Consider the following 20333-nt stretch of genomic DNA (forward strand, 5'->3'; position numbering starts at 1 on the left):
ACAGAGCTGGGCCCAGAGCCGAACAGGTTTGGAAAAGTTTAGGTATCCTGCTGCTTGCGCTTACAACTGCTACAGTAAGGAAGAGCTTCAGCTTCTTTCTGAACCTATCAAATGCCTCACTCCCGTTTTAAAAAAAAAAATGAAGCTGTTCATTTCTGAGGATGAGTGCTGGAGAGATTTCTCATCAATGGGCCCAATTCTGTCACTCTTATTCATTGTGAGTAGTACTTTACTCTGTGACTAGCTCCATTCAGTGTGAGCTTCTTCCCACCCTGGGTTAGCCAGCCCCTAGTTCCTTGTCAGCTTCTCCTTTTATGGATGCTCAAGCTAATATGTGTTAAACTATCGAGACATGTTCAGTTATGTAACATATGTTCTGCAAAGTCATCCTGGGATGCAGCTGGCGGTGCTGTTATGAGTGTCGCATGCTCATGGGCCTCACTGGGAGTTTGCCTGCTCATGTGGGAGCATCTGTCACTTCTGCAGCTCTTTGTTTTTAATTTGCGCACTTGCCATCTTGCCTGCATCGCCACTATTTGCCATGAATAAGGCCCAACCCTATAGGATCAACTCGTGATGAAATCTTTGGCTCTTATTCCTGGGAATGTCTTTCAGAAGTTCTATATTAATCCCTGTAATCCACATACAGCCCTGATTGTACTGAAGGAACAGTACCTTGCAGAGCATCTCTGTATTCCTTCTCCTAGGCAGAACCATCATCCTCTCTACGCATCACATGGATGAGGCAGACATCCTTGGAGACCGGGTGGCCATCATTTCCCAAGGAAAATTGTTCTGCTCAGGCTCTCCTGTCTTCCTAAAGAACTGCTTTGGATCTGGCTTCTATCTCACCTTGGTTCGCAAGATGAAAAACACCCAAGGGGGAGGAGAATGGGGTTCAGTAAGTTCTCTTCTCCCTCGTTGCACAAGCAGTCTTCAAATATTCATTCACTGCAACAGATCAGAACCTGAGTAGCTGCTGTTTGTTGCTGTGGACAAAGGTGACTGTACAGTAAATGGTGTATCCTAGGGAATAAGGCAATGAAAACATGAAATTAGAGGACTATTTAGGGATTTAAATATTCACCTCTTAACAGAGCTTTTCCAGTTTTATGAATGTATATGCCTTAGGGCAGAGGGCTTTTCAAAGGCACAAATGGCAATTGGGCAGCCAGTTCTGGAGGCTGATGCCTATATGAAAATCTCTCCCCGCCCCACTTACATTGAACATCTCCCTGTGGAGTCTCACTTGTCCAAGCATGAGTCCTTCTGCAATACACTAGATGTGATCATGTCTCCCTAGAGCAGGTAACTCAGGAACTATGGCAGCCTGCCACTTAGTCCTGGCAAAAGCAGTTCTCCAGCAACTCAGATAAGAGGGATCTGGATTGTTTTTGATCCTGTAGGTCCCAGTTTGTAAACCCCACTACATCATAGTGTCTGTATGTATGGCCATTGTTCATTCAACTTCCCCAATGCACGTAATTTAGAATTCCATGTGGTTACCACATGCATGGTGGTGTGATGCAATGCTTGTGTGAAATTTAATTTTTGTATGTCTTTTATGCTAGTCCTCAGACTGCAAGTCTGAGTGTGATATGTTCAAGATGTTTCAGCTAAGACAAATTTCTTACTGCCCTGAAGCTGTGTAAAAGCTGATGAAACAATCCCTGAAGATAACACTCTTACACACTAGTTTGCATGCATTATATGCATCTGAAGCACTTAACATCCTATTTCTTACTTATCTGTACTAGCACTCCCCTAGCTGTGGATCTCAGTGCTCATGTTCCTGTTCCAGGTGCGCACCTAAAGATACAGCGGAAGGTCCCGAGCGAGAACTGGATGGTAAGAATTGGGATCATTCATCTTGTCCAAGACCTATTCTTCTGAAACATGGCTGTTTCTCCTAGTGTACTGCCACTTAAAATCTTAGAGAACCTTGCTTTTGAGATTCCCTTTGTCAGCATTGTCTCAAATGCGTGTATTTTACTGTCACCTAGAAATCGCTAAGGCTTCTTGGTGGTTTTGCTTACCTTTCTGTGACAAACCGCTTGTCTGAGACATCTTCTAAGATCTTGGGCTCAGACTGTAAAGTGGAAGCTTGGGTCTTCCTTGACTGTAGACTAATAGTTTCAAACTCATTTTCTGAACACTGTTCTGACTCTTTACAGGGGATGTGAATGAGCTTACAGAACTGATTCATCATCATGTTCCAGAAGCAAAGTTAATTGAAAGTATTGGTCAGGAACTCATCTACCTTTTGCCCAGTAAAGACTTTAAACAGCGAGCTTACGCCAGTCTCTTCAGAGAATTGGAAGAAACCCTAGCTGACTTGGGACTCAGCAGTTTTGGGATATCGGACACTCCGCTTGAAGAGGTAATGGATGCTTTGAAATATTTGTCAGTCCTTCCAGAAATCCTTTTGGGAGATCTCAAGTTCCAAAACATGGCGCCATAGTAATCCCCTCAAAACCTAGAAAAACCAAGTAATGTCCATTGTAACACAGCAGATCTTTAGAGATGGGAATTCAGAAATAATTCAAACCTGGATGCCCATCAGATCTGTTTATAAATGGACCATGACTTGTTAGCCTCAAATGTTCCTCGCTTTTTATCTCTGTTTCTCTGCTTCCCCACACCTTTTTGCTTCCCAAGCAAATGCTAGTGGATCTTTGATTCTGTAGTTAGCAGCAGTACCCAGAGTTATTTGCAAATGTCATTTTAGAGGATGATGTCTAGCATCTCACAAGCAGGATGACTCCAAAGGTCTTACTAACCAAGAGGTGTGCATGTCTTTGGCAGGTTTTCCTGAAGGTCACAGCAGATGCTGACCCTGGATCACAGAATGCAGGTAGATATCCATGATATTCAGTGTCTGATGCTCTTTTCTTGGACATTCTGCATTCTGATAGCCTATTAAGAACGAGAGTAATAGCTTCCAGTCCCATATGTCTTTCTGTTAATTATATAGCTGATCAGCAAGTGATGCTGATTTTGGGTTTGATCCATTATCCGAGAAGTCAATAGAAGTCAGATTTCCATTTTTGCTGGATCAGATCCTTAACCACAAAATCCATTCTCAAGTCTCTAAAGTATAAGTGGTTTTGGCATCCAGCACTCTGCTGTCTATCAGTATGTTCACCAGAGGCTTGATTAACTCATCCATAGTGTTGAAAAAAGGGAATGGAATAGAGAACTAAGGCTGCAGTAACCAGCCTGCCTGGTACCAGTTGATGGAGCATCATTGCAATGGTTGTAATGCAAAACAATGTAGCTGACAGGAATATATAGGTTTGGGAATATCTGCTTCCACCGGGCTAAACTTCTAAAGGAGCTTACCCAGCAATGATGAACAAGGTTGAAATAGCCTCTCAGCCCCTCCTCCTAGGGAGTAATGCACATGATCACTTCAATTCCCAAAACTTAGGAGGTGCTCAAGAAAATGGCTTCACTCTCAGAAAAACCTGCATTGAGCAAAAAGAGAAGGCTGAACAACCCCCTTTGGAGACCAATGGAGCCTCTCGAACACCTGCAGGCCGAACAGGGGTTGGGAGTGAAGGCAAAGGGTCCCGGCAGAAGAAAGGTTCTCAGCTTGTCCGTCAGCAAATCAAAGCACTGCTCATCAAACGGTTCCACCGTGCTACCCGTAGCCGTAAGGACTTCCTTGCTCAGGTACCACTCGTTCCTTCATCACTGTCACTGAGTCTTGCCTAAAGAGTCCTCAGCACTAGTGGCCACAGGGATACCTCCATCAAAAGCAAGGGTGGTGATGATGACAGGTGCCAATGTCCTTGTGAAGGCTGTTCCAATTAATATCCCAGATGTTCTGCATCTGACACTCAAGCACATGTACACACACTATAGACTCTCTCTCTCTGCAATTTGCCTCCTCCAAAATGTTTTGCTTTGATTGAGACTGTCCCTGATATAGTCCATGTTGGTAAAAACCAGCACTATGGCAGCTCTGGCTGCTGGTAGTGCTGGGAATGAAATGGTGGTGTCTGAGAACAGAAGTAGGCCTGATCCATGTGCTCTTGCTGTCCCTCCTTTGTGTATGTGTGTTCTGAGCTGTACGCAAATGTTATTGCACATTATGATGTTTTTCCTGTTTCCTGCAGATTGTTCTCCCAGCTACTTTTGTGTTGTTAGCTCTGATACTTACAGTTATTATCCCTCCATTTGGAGAATATCCCAGCTTAATACTACATCCTTGGATCTATGGATACCAGATTACTTTCTTCAGGTGAGAGGAATCGTTTTTTAAACTAGATCTCCCATCCCCTTTCCTCCTTAGCATTTAGGACTGCTGGGTTATATCTGCTGTTTCTTGGGCCTTATTCCCCTCTGACTTATCCCAGAATAGTTCATTAACATGAAATTAGCATGAGTGGAGAATCCAGCCCATTGTGTCTATTGTCTTACTGCAAAAGAATGGTTCTCAAACGTTTTCATATTGTGAATGGCCTATCTCCCAACCTCCATGTGCCAAATCTAGAGTTTGTGTTTAAAGTGTCCTGTTCCCCTCTAGTACCTGGTCCAATTAGAGTACTAAAGCCAACAACTTCCAACAAGTTATGGAGTTGTTCCTTTAGCTCCAGTGGTAGATCTGTGCTTTGGTGCTGAGGGTTGCAGCTTCAAAACCTGCAGATGACGTATGGTGGGGGTTGTTATACTTAGTTATATGTACTATTTGGACAATGCTAAAGAGAAGATGAAAGTAAACTTGCTTTGATGTGAGGGGTGCTGCTGCTGCTTGGCTGTGTCCCTCCCATTTTGGTAGCTGCTGCTTTCCATTTCCTGGGCATAAGATTTTACATTTGTCAGTACTCAAATTCTGTTCATTAGCTGCCAAACCTCTAGGTCACTTGGCAGTTTGCCTGTGACTTCCTGTGTATTTACTACCCTTTGTGCTGTCCACAAATATGATCACAATTGAATTTACACCAAAGAAACATTTGGCAAAGATATAAAGTATGCATCATGCAGGGTACAGAGAAACACATTTGTTTTTAGTTTATCAGGTGAAAAATGTTTCTTTTAACAGTAAGAGTCCTAGATATAACCATCAGAAAGCATCAGTACTTGAAGGCTGTAATGATTGTGAAGCATTTGTACAAAGTAGCTTAACTAATCCCCTAGTGGTGTGTGGAGCACAGTTTGAAAATCACTGGTATATAGCACCTGGCACCGGCAGCGCGCTAATGTTGTTAGATACTTTGTTGACATGGTTAGAATTCTTTCTTTGGCCTCATCCTATTAAAAAGAGGGGATGTGATACTTGTCCTATGATTTCTCTGTGTTTGCTGAGTTCCAGTATGACAGTTTATTCTGGGTGGGTCTGAGATGAAGATCAGTGTTCACTCGTGAGTGCGATGATCCCAAGCTTACAAAGGGGAGTGTGTATTTGTATTAAGTGTATGTTAAAATTGGTGGTTTGGTCTCAGGAAAAAAATGGCCATTTCTTTGACCTTTAAGCCCTCTTGGAATCTTTCTAAGGTTTGTGTACCATATCCTATTGAAGAGACTAGATTATCAGCATCTAAGAGGAGTCTGCCTAGAAGAAGCTATGTGTCTACCAGCGGCGTATTAACGCCTAGGCCGACAAATTTGCAGGGGCAGCAAATTTATAATAGCAGCCAGAGGTTCGCGCCCTCCGCCTCCGCTCCAACTCCACCCATTCCCCGCCACCTCCTTGCTCCAAATCCCCGCCCCGGCCCCGCCTCCTCTCCTGAGCGCACCGCGTTCCCCCCTCTTCTCCCTCCTTGGCAAAGCTGTTTCGCGCACAAACACTGGCAGGGAGCGTGGAGAAGCAGGACCTGGCCGTGCGCTCAGGGGAGGGGGGGGAGCAGCAATTATTTCAGGGCCTGGGGCGGCAAAATCTTTAACCTGCCACTGGTGTCTAGCTGTGTGATGCTGTCACCAGCTGGTTTTGTGTATTCTACTTCTGCAGTCTGACAGGTTTTTATACAGTAAATCTTGTGCAATCTCCTTAGCAATGAGCAGCCTGGCAGTGAGCAGATGGTTTCCCTCACTGATGCCTTCCTGAATAAGCCAGGATTTGGAAATCGTTGCATGAAGGAAGAGCCTCTTCAGTAAGTCATTGGATATTCTCTCTTGAAGAAGAAATTGTCCCTTGTAAGATATAACCAGTGGGGTGCAGATACCACACTGAGAGTGATGTGGGCTAGCTTTTCACTGAAACACATGCTCCATGTTTAGTCCTGGTAATGATGTTTGGAGATGACAACAAATAGTGAGAAAATAATGCAATCAGGCTAAGAACAAGTCACACTTTTATATATTTATAGATAGAAGACAGCAAAGGCGGCTACAGCAATTACTTAAGTGGAAAAGTAACTATTAGGGAAGTAACTGTGAATTTTTAACTGTTTGCTCTGAAAAAAATGTCAGTCACACTATGTGCCTTGACTCTTAAATTCTTCTCCCTCTCCCACCCTTTTTCTTTTCTTCCCCCTATGCCCCTGCATGTGTGTCCTTGTTGCCTGCACCCCTTCACTGTCCTTTCTCCTGCTGCCCACTGCCTGATTCCTTTCTCCTCTTTGGATGTTGCCAGCCCATTGGTGGCTCCTGTTTCATCTCCTTTCCTCTATATAGTGTAGCACGACTTAAAACTTAGGTCAATATAACAGCTGTGTTAAGGGGATCTGAAAAATTCATGCCCCTGCATACTGTAGCTGTGCTTACCTATCCTCTGGTGGAGATGCAGCTTGGCTGACAGAAGAATGCGTCTGTTGACCTAACTACCATCACTTGGGGAGTTGGTGTTCCTCCCCGTTCCGCTGCTGTGGGTTGCCTAGCTACAGGGCCGTGGTTAAGCCACCAGGGTCCCTGTAGTGTAGGTATGACCTAAGTGAGAACAAGATGAAGCTCGAAGCATTGAGGATGGATGGGAGGTACAGTGTGATGAGAGAACAAGGGAGGAAGGATGGTCTTAGAATAGAGAGCTAGGAGAAAATGGTTAAAGTCTTGGCTCTGCCACCGATTTAATGTGTGTCAATGGGCAAATCACTTAACCTCACTGTTCCTCAGTTCCCCATCCGCAAAATGGGGACAATAACCTCACAGGTGTGGCATTTGAGTCACAGGTGTTTATCAAGCACTCTAAGGTTCTCTGACTGGGAGATACTCTTCTCATTGGTAACGACACACTGCAGGGGAGGAGTGCAAAAGGAGCAAACATCTCAACTACAGTGGCATTTTTTCATGTGTTTATGATCTCTGGTGAGCTATATGACGGCGCTGTTAAGAGATACTGTGTTCCTCTGTACAGGGACTACCCATGCAGTAATATGTCAACTGCCTGGAGCATACCACCTATTCCTCCGAACGTAACCAACCTGTTTCTGACCCACAAATGGAGCCCTGATGACCCTTCTCCCTCCTGCAGCTGCAGCACTCGCAAGAAGCTCGCTATGCTCCCGGAATGCCCGGCAGGAGCTGGAGGCCTTCCTCCTGCACAGGTACCATGCAACGGCCACATACACCTCTAAAGCCACCCCAGTCAGTTGGGCGGTGAGGTTATGTGATAAATAAACTACACTGCCTGTTTTTGTAGGGAAGAAGGTGCTTATCCAGCAAAATATGTGTGTGTGAATCATTTAGTAAACAGCACTGCGTTAGGTATGGAAGAGATGGGAAATACATTTTCCCCTGCTCTGAGCCTGGATTCTGGATGACTGGGTAGAGTTAGCAAGCAGGTAAAGTTTCAGAGTGAATCCAGGATGGCTTGTTTCAAGCCTTGCAGACTTCTGTGGAACTTTCACATGATTTCCCCTCAAACCCCAGTGAAGCAGAGTTGACTCAAACCCAGGTGGAACTTTTTGGTTTCAGCGGTGTTGGGAATCCACACAAATCAAAGCTAGATAAAAGTTACTTTCAGGTGAGATCCCGTGAACTAAAACCAACGGTGTGGTTTTTCCAGACAAACATCCACTTGATGGGCTTAGGGACTGTAACTGGTTGGTTTGCTCTAACTGGTTGAATTTTCTTTGCCTCCCAGAGAGTGCAGCGCAGCACAGAAATTCTTCAAGATCTCACCCACAGAAACATTTCTGATTTCCTGGTGAAAACTTATCCCAGTCTGATCAGAGAAAGGTAGGGGTCATTCTCGCTGAGAGGTTTCTATTTGCTTGTCACATTCCGCATAGAATACACATTTGTGATATCCTCAGTAGCAGTAATATGACATAGCACTTTATTCGCTCACAGTGTACAGCCATTAACCCTCACCAGCCTGGGAGGTAGATAAGGATTACTATCCTTCCTGGGTGGGATTAAACTGTACCAATATAAGCACTTTTATACCACTATAACTGCATCCACCCTAAGCAGCGTGTACTGTTTTAACTATACCTGTATGGCCAGAGCAGTACAACTTTTATGTGTGGACAAGCCCGTAGAGGCAGATCTGGGATTAGACTTCAAGGGTACATGTACTCTGCAGTGTAAGCCTTTCAAACTCAAGCTCAAATCTAACCCCTCCCCCCACTCCTTTCCATCTACACACAAATTGTATTAACCCAGATCCCAGGAGGGTCCAAGCCTGTGCCAAGCTGGGATCCAGGGATTCAAGCCCTATTGCTTTGCAGTGTGGACTCAGCCCCACTGGGCTTGCGCTCTTGACATCCACTGACCTTTTTTGTCCTCTGGACAGTGAAGTTTTCCCACACTGCATCACAAACAAAGGGGTAGAGTGGTCACATTTTGGGAGGGCACTAGGAAGACTTGGGATATGGGTAGTTGGACGTGGACCCACATAATGCAGTATAGATGCTGGAGACCCAGAGTTCAACAGTTCCTAACCTGGGGATATGAATGAGTGTGGGTGCTTAAGCCCTAGGTTAACAAACCCGGGGTCTGCTAACTTGAGTTCTACTAACTCTGGGCTTACATTGCAGTGTAGACATAACCCAAGAGTACCTGACTCCAAGGACATGTCTACACTGCAATAAAACACCTGCGGCACCGAGTGTCAGAGCCTGGGTCAGCTGAGTTGGGCTCATGGGGCTCAGGCTCTGAGGCTAAAAACTGCAGTTTAGCTGTTCAGGCTCGGGCTGGGACCAGGGTCTCCAGCCCTAGCCCAAATATCTACACTGCAGTTTTATAGTGCCACAGACTCAGCCCCATGAGCTTGAGCCCCAGCTGCGGTCACGCCACAAGTCTTTTATTACAGCACAGACATACCCCAAGATCAGAGTTCAGTCTGTGCTATCTTTCCAATACTCCCCGCACTGCTTGAAATGTCCTTGAGATTAACTATCCTAAGGTGTTGTTTTCTCACTAGCACCTGCCCTCCTTAGGAGACACCATGAACTCTTGTGATGTGTTGGTATAAACCATTTTGATGTTGATTCAAGATAGAGCTAGAACAGCACCGCTGTGTGTGACCTTACAAATCGTTTGCTCACCTCTGCTTAATCTGGAGATGCCTTCAGTCTCCATTCTTCCCTCTTCTGGCCCTTATCCTGGTATGAACCTTGGCAGCAATAAAAAAGCAAAAAGCCCACTCCAGAAAGTTTATGGACTCCTGATGATAAATCCCCATCTCAGTGTCATCAACACTCAGTATGCCCATAGAGGCCTCAGTTCAGCAGAGCACTTAAGTACATGCTTAATGTTCATCTGAGCCAGAGCAAGCCATTTAGGTAAGACCATTACTTAAGGGTATGTGAATGCAACATTTTGGAACAAGCCTCCCGGCACTGGTCAACAGACTGGGGCTAATGGAGCTTCTGCTAAGTTCTCTAAGAATAGCTGAATAGACAGAGCTTTGAAGATGCACCAGGAGCTGGACCTTGGGCTCTGAAGCCTGTCCCTCTCCCTAGGCTTCAGAGCCTGGGCTCCAGCCCCAGCTGCAGCTTCAAGGTGCTGTCTGTACAGCTGTTTTTAGAGCATGAGAGCAAGCCCCCCTAGCCTGAGTCAGTTAGCCAGGCTGGGAGGCTCACTCTCTCTCCTTCAAAATGCTGTGTAGACATACCCTTAGTTTGATCTGAAACGCTTCATAATCTCCTTTTCTGTTGCAGTTTGAAGAGTAAATACTGGGTCAATGAGCAAAGGTAGGAAACTGATTTATCAACTACAGTGGTAAATAAACAAAGCAGTGATTTTTCTGTTTAACTTTGGAACCTAAAAATGTTTCCCCGAATGGGAGAGGTGAATTGTGGCAGATAGCATGGGGTAGACAAAGGGGTGGCTACAGAAACTAGTATGCTGCATGAGTTAAGGATGGAGGTCATTGGGGAATTGACAGCAGCATTATTGTATTCAACTGGAGCTGCCCCCAGCAGCTGTGAAGGCCCTACACACACAAGGAAACCAGCACCAGCTTCATTTTCTCCTAGGCCAGGTGCAACCTCATGTCTCTGACTCAGTGTGTTCCCATGCCATTTCCCTGCTCTGACTTTTTCTCATCCTATCCACCTATTGTTTCTCTCATTAACACCTCATGAATGCTTGAGATGCTCCCTTGCACTAAGTTAATGAGGTGTTAAGAAAACAATAGGTAATCAGGTGCTTCAGGTATCCATGCAGTTGGGTTATTATGTCTAAGAAAAGGGGGGAGCCAGAATTGAAATGGTCAAGTTTCTAAATTGTTTTGATCTATAGATTTCACAAGGTACAAATCACTATCCTTTTTTAACAGTGTTTGTCAGAATAATCCCATCACTTTAAAATCAATCTGGTTTTATCTACACTGGCAAGTTTCTGCGCAGTGAAGCAGCTTTCTGCGCTGTAACTCCTGAGGGGCACATGCTGCCAAGCCACTTGGTGCACAGAAACTGCGCAGTTGCAGCGCTGTAAAAAAACCACCCCGACGAGAGGCGTACGGCTTCCTGCGCCAGGGCTGCAGCACTGCAGTGCCAGTGTAGACACCCTGGTCGATTACAGCGCTGCGATTGGCCTCCGGGAGGTGTCCCACGATGCCTGTTCTCGCCTCTCTGGTCATCCGTTTGAACGCTACTGCCCTGCCCTCAGGTGACCATCTGTGAGCCCCGCCCCTTAAATTCCTTCGGAATTTTGAAAGTCCCCTTCCTGTTTGCTCGGTGATGCGTGCAGTGGTCTCAGTGCATCTTTCCAGGTGGCCATGCCTGCTCCACGCACCAGGCGATCCCCCACTTGGAGCAATGCCGAGCTGCTGGACCTCGTCAGCATTTGGGGAGAGGAGGACGTCCAGTCCCAGCTGCGCTCCAGCCATAGAAATTATGATAACTATGGACAGATTTCACGATGCATGACAGAAAGGGGCCATGACCAGGACACACTGCAGTGCAGAGTCAAAGTGAAGGAGCTGCAGAACACCTACCACAAGGCGTGGAAGGCAAACCGCTGCTACGGTGCTGTGCCCATGAGCTGCAGGTTCTACAAAGGGTTGGATGCGATACTCGGCAGCGACCCCACATCCACTGCGAAGACCACTGTGGATACTTTGGTGGCTCGCATGCCAGTTGAGAGTGGCCCGAGCCAGGAGGAGGAAATCTTGGACAAGGATGTGGAAGGGGAGGGGGACCCAGAGGTAGAGGAGGTCTGACATGCATGCAGCCAGGAGCTCTTTTCTACTGCAGAGGAGGCTAGCCAGTCACAGCAAAGCACAAACAGGAGAGGAGGCCCCTGGTAAGTGTCCTTGATTTTGGCAATTGCTGAAGTGAATTGTTGGGGGAAGGAGGGTTGCAGAAAGTAGGTTTGTGTCTGTATGATGCGCGTACCACCACATGCCTAGTCTGAGCAGTGGAACAGGGTGTTAATTGACTCCCTCACTTCATGGAAATCTGCCTCCGAGATCTCCATGAAACTCTCAGGGAGATACTGGGCAATCCACTGCCGCAAGTTCTTTGGCAGAGCTTCTTTGTTTCTTGTCCCATTAAGAGTAACTTTCCCGTGCCACTCTATTATCACTGGGGCTGCAGGGATCATTGGGGCACACAGGCAAGCCACATAAGGGCCAGGGCAGAAGCCACAGTCTTGGAGTAGACCCTTCCTTGATTCCCTGCTCACCCTCAGCACTGAGATATCTTCCATAATAAACACAACCTGTGGAAAATGTGGGGACAGGAATGATTATAAGCCCTCCCCTCCCACACAGTGCTGGCTCTCCCCAAGAGCCGTATGCCCAGTGTACAGTACAGTCCTGGAACACTCATTTCCCCTGCCCCTGCAGTTACTTACCATTTTGGGGGTCTTGTGGCTCATGTGTGCTTGCCTGGGGTCAGCCGGTTAGTGATAGGTATGTGAATGTTTTAAATCACTGAAAGAAAAGGAGGACTTGTGGCACCTTAGAGACTAACAAATTTATTTGAGCATAAGCTTTCGTGAGCTACAGCTCACTTCATCGGATGCAATCAGTGGAAAATACAGGGGGGAGATTTATATACACAGAGAACATGAAACAATGGGTGTTATCATACACACTGTAACCAGAGTGATTACTTAAGGTGAGCTATTACCAGCAGGAGAGCGGGACGGGGTTGGGGGGGGGGGGGGACCTTTTGTAGTGATAATCAAGGTGGGCCATTTCCAGCAGTTGTCAGATGTTTTTGTCAACTACTGGAAATGGCTCACCTTGATTATCACTACAAAAGGTGTCCCCTGCTCTGCTGCTGGTAATAGCTCACATTAAGTGATCACTCTGGTTACAGTGTGTACAGTAACACCTATTGTTCCATGTTCTCTGTGTATATAAATCTCCCCACTGTATTTTCCACTGATTGCATCGGATGAAGTGAGCTGTAGCTCACAAAAGCTTATGCTCAAATAAATTGGTTAGTCTCTAAGGTGCCACAAGTCCTCCTTTTCTTTTTGCAAATACAGACTAACACGGCTGCTACTCTGAAACCTGTCATTAAACGACTGAGTTAGTGGTCTCTGTGTGGCAAATAATACTGCTTCTGTAAAACGTTGCATTTTGGCTTCACAGAGATGACCTTGGGAGCCCAGCCTCCCTCTCTGTTATCACGGGCTGAACGGCTGCACGGAATTAGAAAGTGGCCATGAAGAACAAAAGAGGACTTTCTGCATGATGTCATGATGCACTCCACGGCCGAAAAACAAAAACTGAAGGAGTGGCAAGACAGCAAGAAGAGGGACTGAAAGGAGAACGCAGCGCGCCAGAATGAAGCCACCGAGCGGCTCTTAAATGTTATGGAGCATCAAGTGGACACGCTCCAGGCACTCCTAGCACTGCAAACCGAGCAGCTCCGCGCCCGCCCTCCCCTGCAGCCGCTGTCGCAAAACTCTTTCCCATGCGCCCCCCGACACCGTCAACGCACTTATCAACCTCCTGGCTCCAGTCTCTACCCGCTGCATTCCACTCCTCCCCCATCACAGTCCAGCCCTGCAGCCTCCCAGTACCCCCTGCGCTCAACACCGGTCCCTCCGCAGTTTAGCCCTGCTGAAGTACAGTACCCGCTGCACTGTATTCCAAAGGACAAAGTTGCATATGATACCTGGACATACACAAATCTTTAACCGTCCTGCGGCTGACCCTCCCTCCCCACATCCCCCACAGTGCTGATGTGTTTTTTTGTTTGTCTCTCTCCTCTGGTGGTTGTTTTTTAATAAAAGAATTGTTTTGGTTTGAAAGCCATCTTATTCCATTAATTGGAAGCAAACGGCCCTGCAAAGCAACAGGCAATTTTCTTAAACCTTCACAGTGCAGCGTCTGCACCAATCACAATCACCTCCTAGCATTATAAGCACTGCATTCCCGAGCATAGCAACAAGTATTAGTGGCTTTCAGCTTCAAATTGCTGCCTCAAGGCATCCCTGATCCTTATGGCCCCCTTGCTGCCCCCCTCTAATAGCCCCGGTCTTTGGCTGTTCAAATTCAGCCTCCAAGCACTGAGCCTCAGCAATCCAGCTGTGGTAAAAGTAAAATTGAACTCTGACTGGTACAGGGGTCGGCTCTCTCCCCCCGCACCATGCCCCCGGAAAGGGCGGGGCCTCAAGCAGAAGGGGCAGGGCTGGGGGTCAACATCCCCCAGCCAGCCCCTCTGCGCTGCCTGGCCCGCACCACCCAGGGCTCCAGCGGCAATTTAAAGGGCCCAGGGGTCCGGCCGCTGCCACAGTAGCAGCAGTGGCAGCCGGAGCCCCAGGCCCTTTTAAATCGCCAGCCCCGGGGCAGCTGCTCCTTTGATTCCCTGCTTGCAGCTTGCTGAACAGGCCAGTGTTCTGAAAGATGCGTGAGTCATGCACCTTTCTGGACCAGCCTGCGTTAATGTCTGTGAAACACCCACGTTGATCTACAAGCGCCTGGAGAACCATTGAGAAATACCCCTTGCGATTAATGTGCTGGGTGGCTAGGTGGTCTGGTGCCAGAATTGGAATGTGTGTGCCATCTATTTCCCCTCCACAGTTAGGGAAGCCCATTTGTGCAAAGCCATTCACAATGTCATGCACATTGCCCAGAGTCATGGTCTTTCAGAGCAGGATGTGATTAATGGCCCTGTACACTTCCGTCTACATGAGCCCAATGGTCGACTTTTCCACTCCGAACTGGTTAGTGACCGATCGGTAGCAGTCTGGAGTTGCCAGCTTCCACAGTGCAATCGCCACGCGCTTCTCCAACGACAGGGCAGCTCTCGTTCTCGTGTCCTTGCGCTGCAGGGCTGGGGCGAGTTCATCACGCAGCCCCATGAATGTGGCTTTCCTCATCCGAAAGTTCTGCAGACACTGCTCATCATCCCAGACATGCATAACGATGTGATCCCACCACTTGGTGCTTGTTTCCTGAGCCCAAAAGCTGGGTTCCACTGTAGTCAACACCTTCGTGAATGCCACAAGCAATTTCGTGTCATAGCTACTACGCATGGCGAGATCAATGTCGCACTCCTCTTGCCTTTGTAGTTTAAGGAATAACTCCACTGCCACTCCTGACGTGTTAGTCAGAGTGAGCAGCATATTGGTCAACAGTGCAGGATCCACTCCTGCAGACCGAAGAGGCAGAGCATGCAGTACACAAACCATTGAAAGATGGTGCCAAATGTCGACGGAAGCACAGGAATAGCTGGGATGCAAAGCAATGCATCATGGGGCATTGGGACAGGACCCAGGATGCCCTGAGACCCCCTCTGCCTTCGCACAACTCTTAGTGGCAGAAGAGGAAGAGATGCTGTTTTGGATAGCTGCCCAGAGTGTACCTCTCCGAGTACCGATGCAAACAACGCAAGTGTGAACACACTATTGCGTAGGCAGCTGACAGTGTGAACACACAACAGAGGTTTCCCTTCCCTTCCCTTCCCTCTCTGAACAGCAATGTAACTGCCAGTGATATAACTCTGACAGTGTAGACATACTTGCAAAATCTCTAAGAGCTATGTGGTTTGTTAGCGAATGGAGGCTTTTACACATAAATTATGTATCTAAAGCAAACATTTACTAAAGCAGCTTTTAGTATTTCTGTTGACTAGAGAGATTTGGATCTATAATATAAGTATGCTCTTCTGCTAGGTATGGAGGAATTTCCATTGGAGGAAAACTCCCAGTCCTTCATGTCACTGGAGATCAAATTGTTGATTTTTTGAGAGATCTTGGCCAAATGATGAATATAACAGGGGTAAGCAGGAATATTTTGTCTGTTTGTTAAAATACAGCAAGCAAATGTTGCAAATGTGTAGAACCAAAATCTCATTCTGCTGGCTGATTTTAGACTTTGTTTTCTTGACTTTTAGGGTCAAGCCGCGATGTCTGTTGCTAAAGAAATGTCTAATTTCCTTAAATACATGGAAACTGAAGACAACATTAAGGTATGTGGGGAGGATAGTCTGGAAACACACTGCTGTTTTGGAGCCAGATTCCACTCTGTAAGAACATTATTGTCCGTAGCTAAAAAGAGAGTTTAAATGTTATGTCCGTTTCTTGTATGCAGTGTTGTAGCTGTGTTGGTCCTAGGATATTAGCGAGACAAGGTGGGTGAGGTAATATTTTTTATTGGACCAACTTCTGTTGCTAAGAGAGACAAGCTTTCAAGCTTATACACAGCTCTTCTTCAGGTCTGGGAAACCTATTTATTCAGAGCGGCACAGCTAACTACAAAGTGGAACAGTAGTTAATACATATTAGCACAAGTAGTTAATACATATTTCCAGGGACCACTTCACCTTGAATGGTTCCTTGAAATACATGCTAAACAATCTAAACGTGCTAAATGTGCTAAACAACCTGATCCACCTTGTATTAAGTTGTGACACTCTCAGGTTATGACTATTCCACCCCCCTGAGAGACACAAGTTACGCCAGCATAAGCAGTAGTGTGCACAATGCTATGTAGCAGGAGAGCTTCTCCTGCCAACATAGCTTCCGCCGCTCATGGAGGTGGGTTTTTTATGCTGACAGGAGAGCTCTCTCCCATCAGCATAGAGCGTGCTGCGCCGCTGTAAGTGTAGACATGCCCTGAGTCAGGGGTGCGGTAGCACCCCCTGGTTTTAAGAGGTTTCCATCATATACAGGGTTCAGCACCCCCACTATAAAAATTGTTCCAGTGTGTCACTGCTCTGAGTAAGTTTCCCAGATCTGAAGAAGAGCTCTGTGAAAGCTCAAAAGCTTGTCTCTCTCACCAGCAGAAGTTGGTCCAATAAAATATATTACCTCACCCACCTTGACTCTGTAATGTCTGTTTCTTATAAGTAATTTTACTGGACACACTTGATACATGCAAAGTTATGTTTAATGTAGTAGTTTTCTATTTTGTTTTGTTATCCTGTTGCCATTCTATACACTTTCGAAGAATATCTTTCAGGTATTAAAAAGCTGACTTTGTAAAATCCATTGCCCCATTGTTGGAAAGCTTTTTTAAAACCAGTGTTTTGGAATGATCTCACTAAAATACAACGTGTGGGCTCCCCCTGCTGGGTCACTTCAGGTATCTAACAAACCCTCAGAGCTATGCACATTCCTGTTGACATTTTCCATCTGAGAAGTAAACAAAAGGCAGCCATGTGGCCTCCTGCTGCTCTGTGTTAGTAGTGCAGGCTGCTTAAAACACTTCTGCTTTCTGGCTCTTATAGGTGTGGTTTAACAATAAAGGCTGGCACGCCATGGTAAGCTTTCTCAATGTAGCCAACAATGCAGTCCTGAGAGCCAATCTGCGACAAGGCCAAGCTCCTGAGGAATATGGGATCACTGCAATAAATCATCCTCTGAACCTCACCAAGGAGCAGCTCTCAGAAGTCACTGTGTAAGCTGCAGTAGTTTCCCTGGATTCTTTCACACATTTATTTCTCTTCCTCTCCATTCAGCTTATTCCCACCCCCCGCTTCATCCCTGAGAGCTCAACCACCAAGTTGAAGCTTGAGTGGTATAGTTTAATTCATGGCATATGTTTTTATGTGCCATTTGCATGGGGACCCTTTCCTTCAATTTTATCATAGTCAGAAGTTAGGTAAAAAATCTCTTCTGTGTTCTTTGCCTGTGAGACAAGCTCATTACTGTTCCTTGCAGAGAGGCTCTCCCATCCTACCTTCAGGCTATCTCCATTGGTAACATAACTATGGGTATAGGCACGCCTGTGCCATGTATCAGAAAAGCCAGAGTAAAGGCATCATAATTTGGCTCTTAGGTGCCCACAGGTACTTGGTGCTGTACAAGACACACAGTCAAACATGTTCCCTGGCCCAAGGAGCTCTCATACCATGGCATTTTCACAGCTGTGCATGGTCCTTGTGTTGGGTCTTTTATTAATCCCCATTGCTGAATGTCTCTGTCTGGCTGCACCTGAGTGACAGTATGGTCTGTAACAGCAGGGCTGCCTTGAGGGGAGCGAGTGTCATGTGGGTGTGCAGGGAGCAGATCGATCTGTATGTGTGTACTTGTTAGTTACAACCCTGAACTTAATGCCACAAAATATACTAACAAATTCCCAACGTTTGAATAACCCTTGACTTCCAAAATACCCTTGTGATAGCTGGACATTAAAACCGCCTGTAGTTTTCAAGGATTTCCTGCTGGTGTTAGCTAGTATGGGTTGTAGCTGCTTGTGCTGGCTCAGAGCTCTCTAGTGGCATTATGAATTACTTTCACTCTTGCTCATACGGTCCCTCCCTCCTCTGCTTTGTTGCAGGCTGACCACTTCGGTGGATGTTGTTGTTGCCATCTGTGTGATTTTTGCCATGTCCTTCATCCCGGCCAGTTTTGTTTTGTATCTGATCCAAGAACGGGTGACAAAGGCCAAGCACCTCCAGTTTGTCAGTGGTGTTAGCCCTGCTGTTTACTGGCTAACCAATTTCATTTGGGACATCGTGAGTAACTGCTAGTTGGAGCTCTTTGTCTGGAGCTATTCCTGGGTTTGGTTTAGCTTGGAACCTGTAGACCTGTTTAGTGAGGTAGATCCCAAGCCCAGCAAACTATTCATTTCTTAAACCATTACCTGGGTAGCTTGTACTAAGCGCCTAACCTCATGGATTTCCAGTGCATACAATTGTATCTTTCTGTACATACTATTATTTTGTATTGTTGCAATATAGAATAACGCCGTCGCTGGGGCTAGTTTAGAGCTGTGCTGAGAGCTTGGCTTTCACTTCCCAGGCCAGGAGGGAAGAACTTCTCTGACTGACTTAGGCCATGTCTGCACTTCTACAGCACAGCTACAGTACCGTAGTGTAGATGCTTCCAGCATTGATGGAAGAGTATTTTCCATTGATGCAGTTAATCCACCTCTCCAAGAGGTGGGAGCTAGGATTCTTCCATCAGTCTAGCCGAGTCTACACCAGGATGCAACTTAACTACAGCAGTATGGGTGAGAAATTTTTTACAGCCCCAAGTGCCACAGCTAGGTGGATCCAGTTTTTCAGTGTGAATCAGGCTTAAGGCAAAGTGATAGCGGACTCCAGAAGGAGCCCTGTTCCAGCCCTTCTCATTTAAAAAGAAGAGAGTACACCACCGCTGCCACCATGTCTAGGTTCCTTCCCCACTCTGAACTCTAGGGTACAGATGTGGGGACCTGCATGAAAGACCCCCTAAGTTTATTCTTACCAACTTAGGTTAAAAACTTCCTCAAGGTACAAACTTTGCCTTGTCCTTGAACCCTATGCTGCCACCACCAAGCGTGTTAAACAAAGAACAGGGAAAGAGCCCACTTGGAGACGTCTTCCCCTCCAAAATATCCCCCCAAGCCCTACACCCCCTTTCCTGAGGAAGGCTTGATAAAAATCCTCACCAATTTGCATAGGTGAACACAGACCCAAACTCTTGGATCTTAAGAACAATGAAAAAGCAATCAGGCTCTTAAAAGAAGAATTTTAATTGAAGAAAAAGTAAAAGAATCACCTCTGTAAAATCAGGATGGTAAATACCTTACAGGGTAATCAGATTCAAAACATAGAGAATCCCTCTAGGCCAAACCTTAAGTTACAAAAAGACACAAAAACAGGAATATACATTCCATTCAGCACAGCTATTTTACCAGCCATTTAAACAAAAGGAAATCTAATGCATATCTAGCTAGATTACTTACTAATTTAACAAAAGTTCTGAAGAGCATTCCTGATCTGTTCCCGGCAAAAGCATCCCACACAGACAGACAGACCCTTTGTTCCCCGCCCCTGCCCTCCAGCTTTGAAAGTAACTTGTCTCCTCATTGGTCATTTTGGTCAGGTGCCAGTGAGGTTATCCTAGCTTCTTAACCCTTTACAGGTGAAAGGGTTTTTCCTCTGGCCAGGAGGGATTTTATAGTTCTGTATATAGAAAGGTGGTTACCCTTCCCTTTATATTCATGATAATAGCGGACTCCAGAAGGAGCCCAGTTCCAGCCCTTCTCATTTAAAAAGAAGAGAGTACATTAGGGTTGGGTCCACAGGATGCGTAAAACATGAGCACTTGAAGGGATCGTCAGGGGTTCAGCTAGGACCTCACAGGAAGGATATAGAGGGCAGTAATTTAGTATATGAGGGGAAGAAAGTAGATAGTCTGGATTTTGTACACCGTACTGAAACAGACAGTCATGCTAGCCTTCCATCAACTTTTAAAATCATTGCGAGGAGTTTTGTCTTAGCACTTGTTCTAGACATATTAGCTAATGCTTCTTATGCTATAAAAATGCCTTTCCCTGTGCCTTATGAACCTTTGATCATTCTGGTCATATAGTATTACTAAAGTAATAAACATAAATACTGGGCAGGGGGGTGGCTGAGCTTGCTGTCACTTTATCCTCCTATTGGTATATAGCAGCAGTTCAATTTAGTGGAGTGAAGCCAACAAGAACTGTTCTTTTAATCTAATATATCTGTGTTTCTATTGCCCCAATACCTTACATATATATATCTGTTACATAAATTAGAGTTTACAGTCCTCATCCTGCTAGCCCAGGCTGGAAATATAAATCT

General features: G+C 46.0%; 1 protein-coding gene across 1 annotated transcript in view; it reads left to right on the forward strand.

Annotated features, from left to right (window-relative positions):
- The window catches only part of ABCA4 (ATP binding cassette subfamily A member 4), a 99501-nt gene that overhangs the window by 60718 nt on the left and 18450 nt on the right, over positions 1-20333 (forward strand). Inside the window, exons 23-36 of the mRNA XM_073358296.1 lie at positions 708-901; positions 1758-1848; positions 2175-2380; positions 2806-2854; positions 3431-3675; positions 4122-4246; positions 5997-6095; positions 7295-7484; positions 8024-8118; positions 10047-10079; positions 15466-15571; positions 15687-15761; positions 17022-17191; positions 18074-18251. Of these exons, the coding sequence (XP_073214397.1) occupies positions 708-901; positions 1758-1848; positions 2175-2380; positions 2806-2854; positions 3431-3675; positions 4122-4246; positions 5997-6095; positions 7295-7484; positions 8024-8118; positions 10047-10079; positions 15466-15571; positions 15687-15761; positions 17022-17191; positions 18074-18251 (1856 nt within the window). The remainder of the gene's footprint in view (positions 1-707; positions 902-1757; positions 1849-2174; positions 2381-2805; positions 2855-3430; positions 3676-4121; positions 4247-5996; positions 6096-7294; positions 7485-8023; positions 8119-10046; positions 10080-15465; positions 15572-15686; positions 15762-17021; positions 17192-18073; positions 18252-20333) is intronic.

Source organism: Lepidochelys kempii, chromosome 8, assembly GCF_965140265.1.
Source record: "Lepidochelys kempii isolate rLepKem1 chromosome 8, rLepKem1.hap2, whole genome shotgun sequence".
NCBI lineage: Eukaryota > Metazoa > Chordata > Testudines > Cheloniidae > Lepidochelys > Lepidochelys kempii.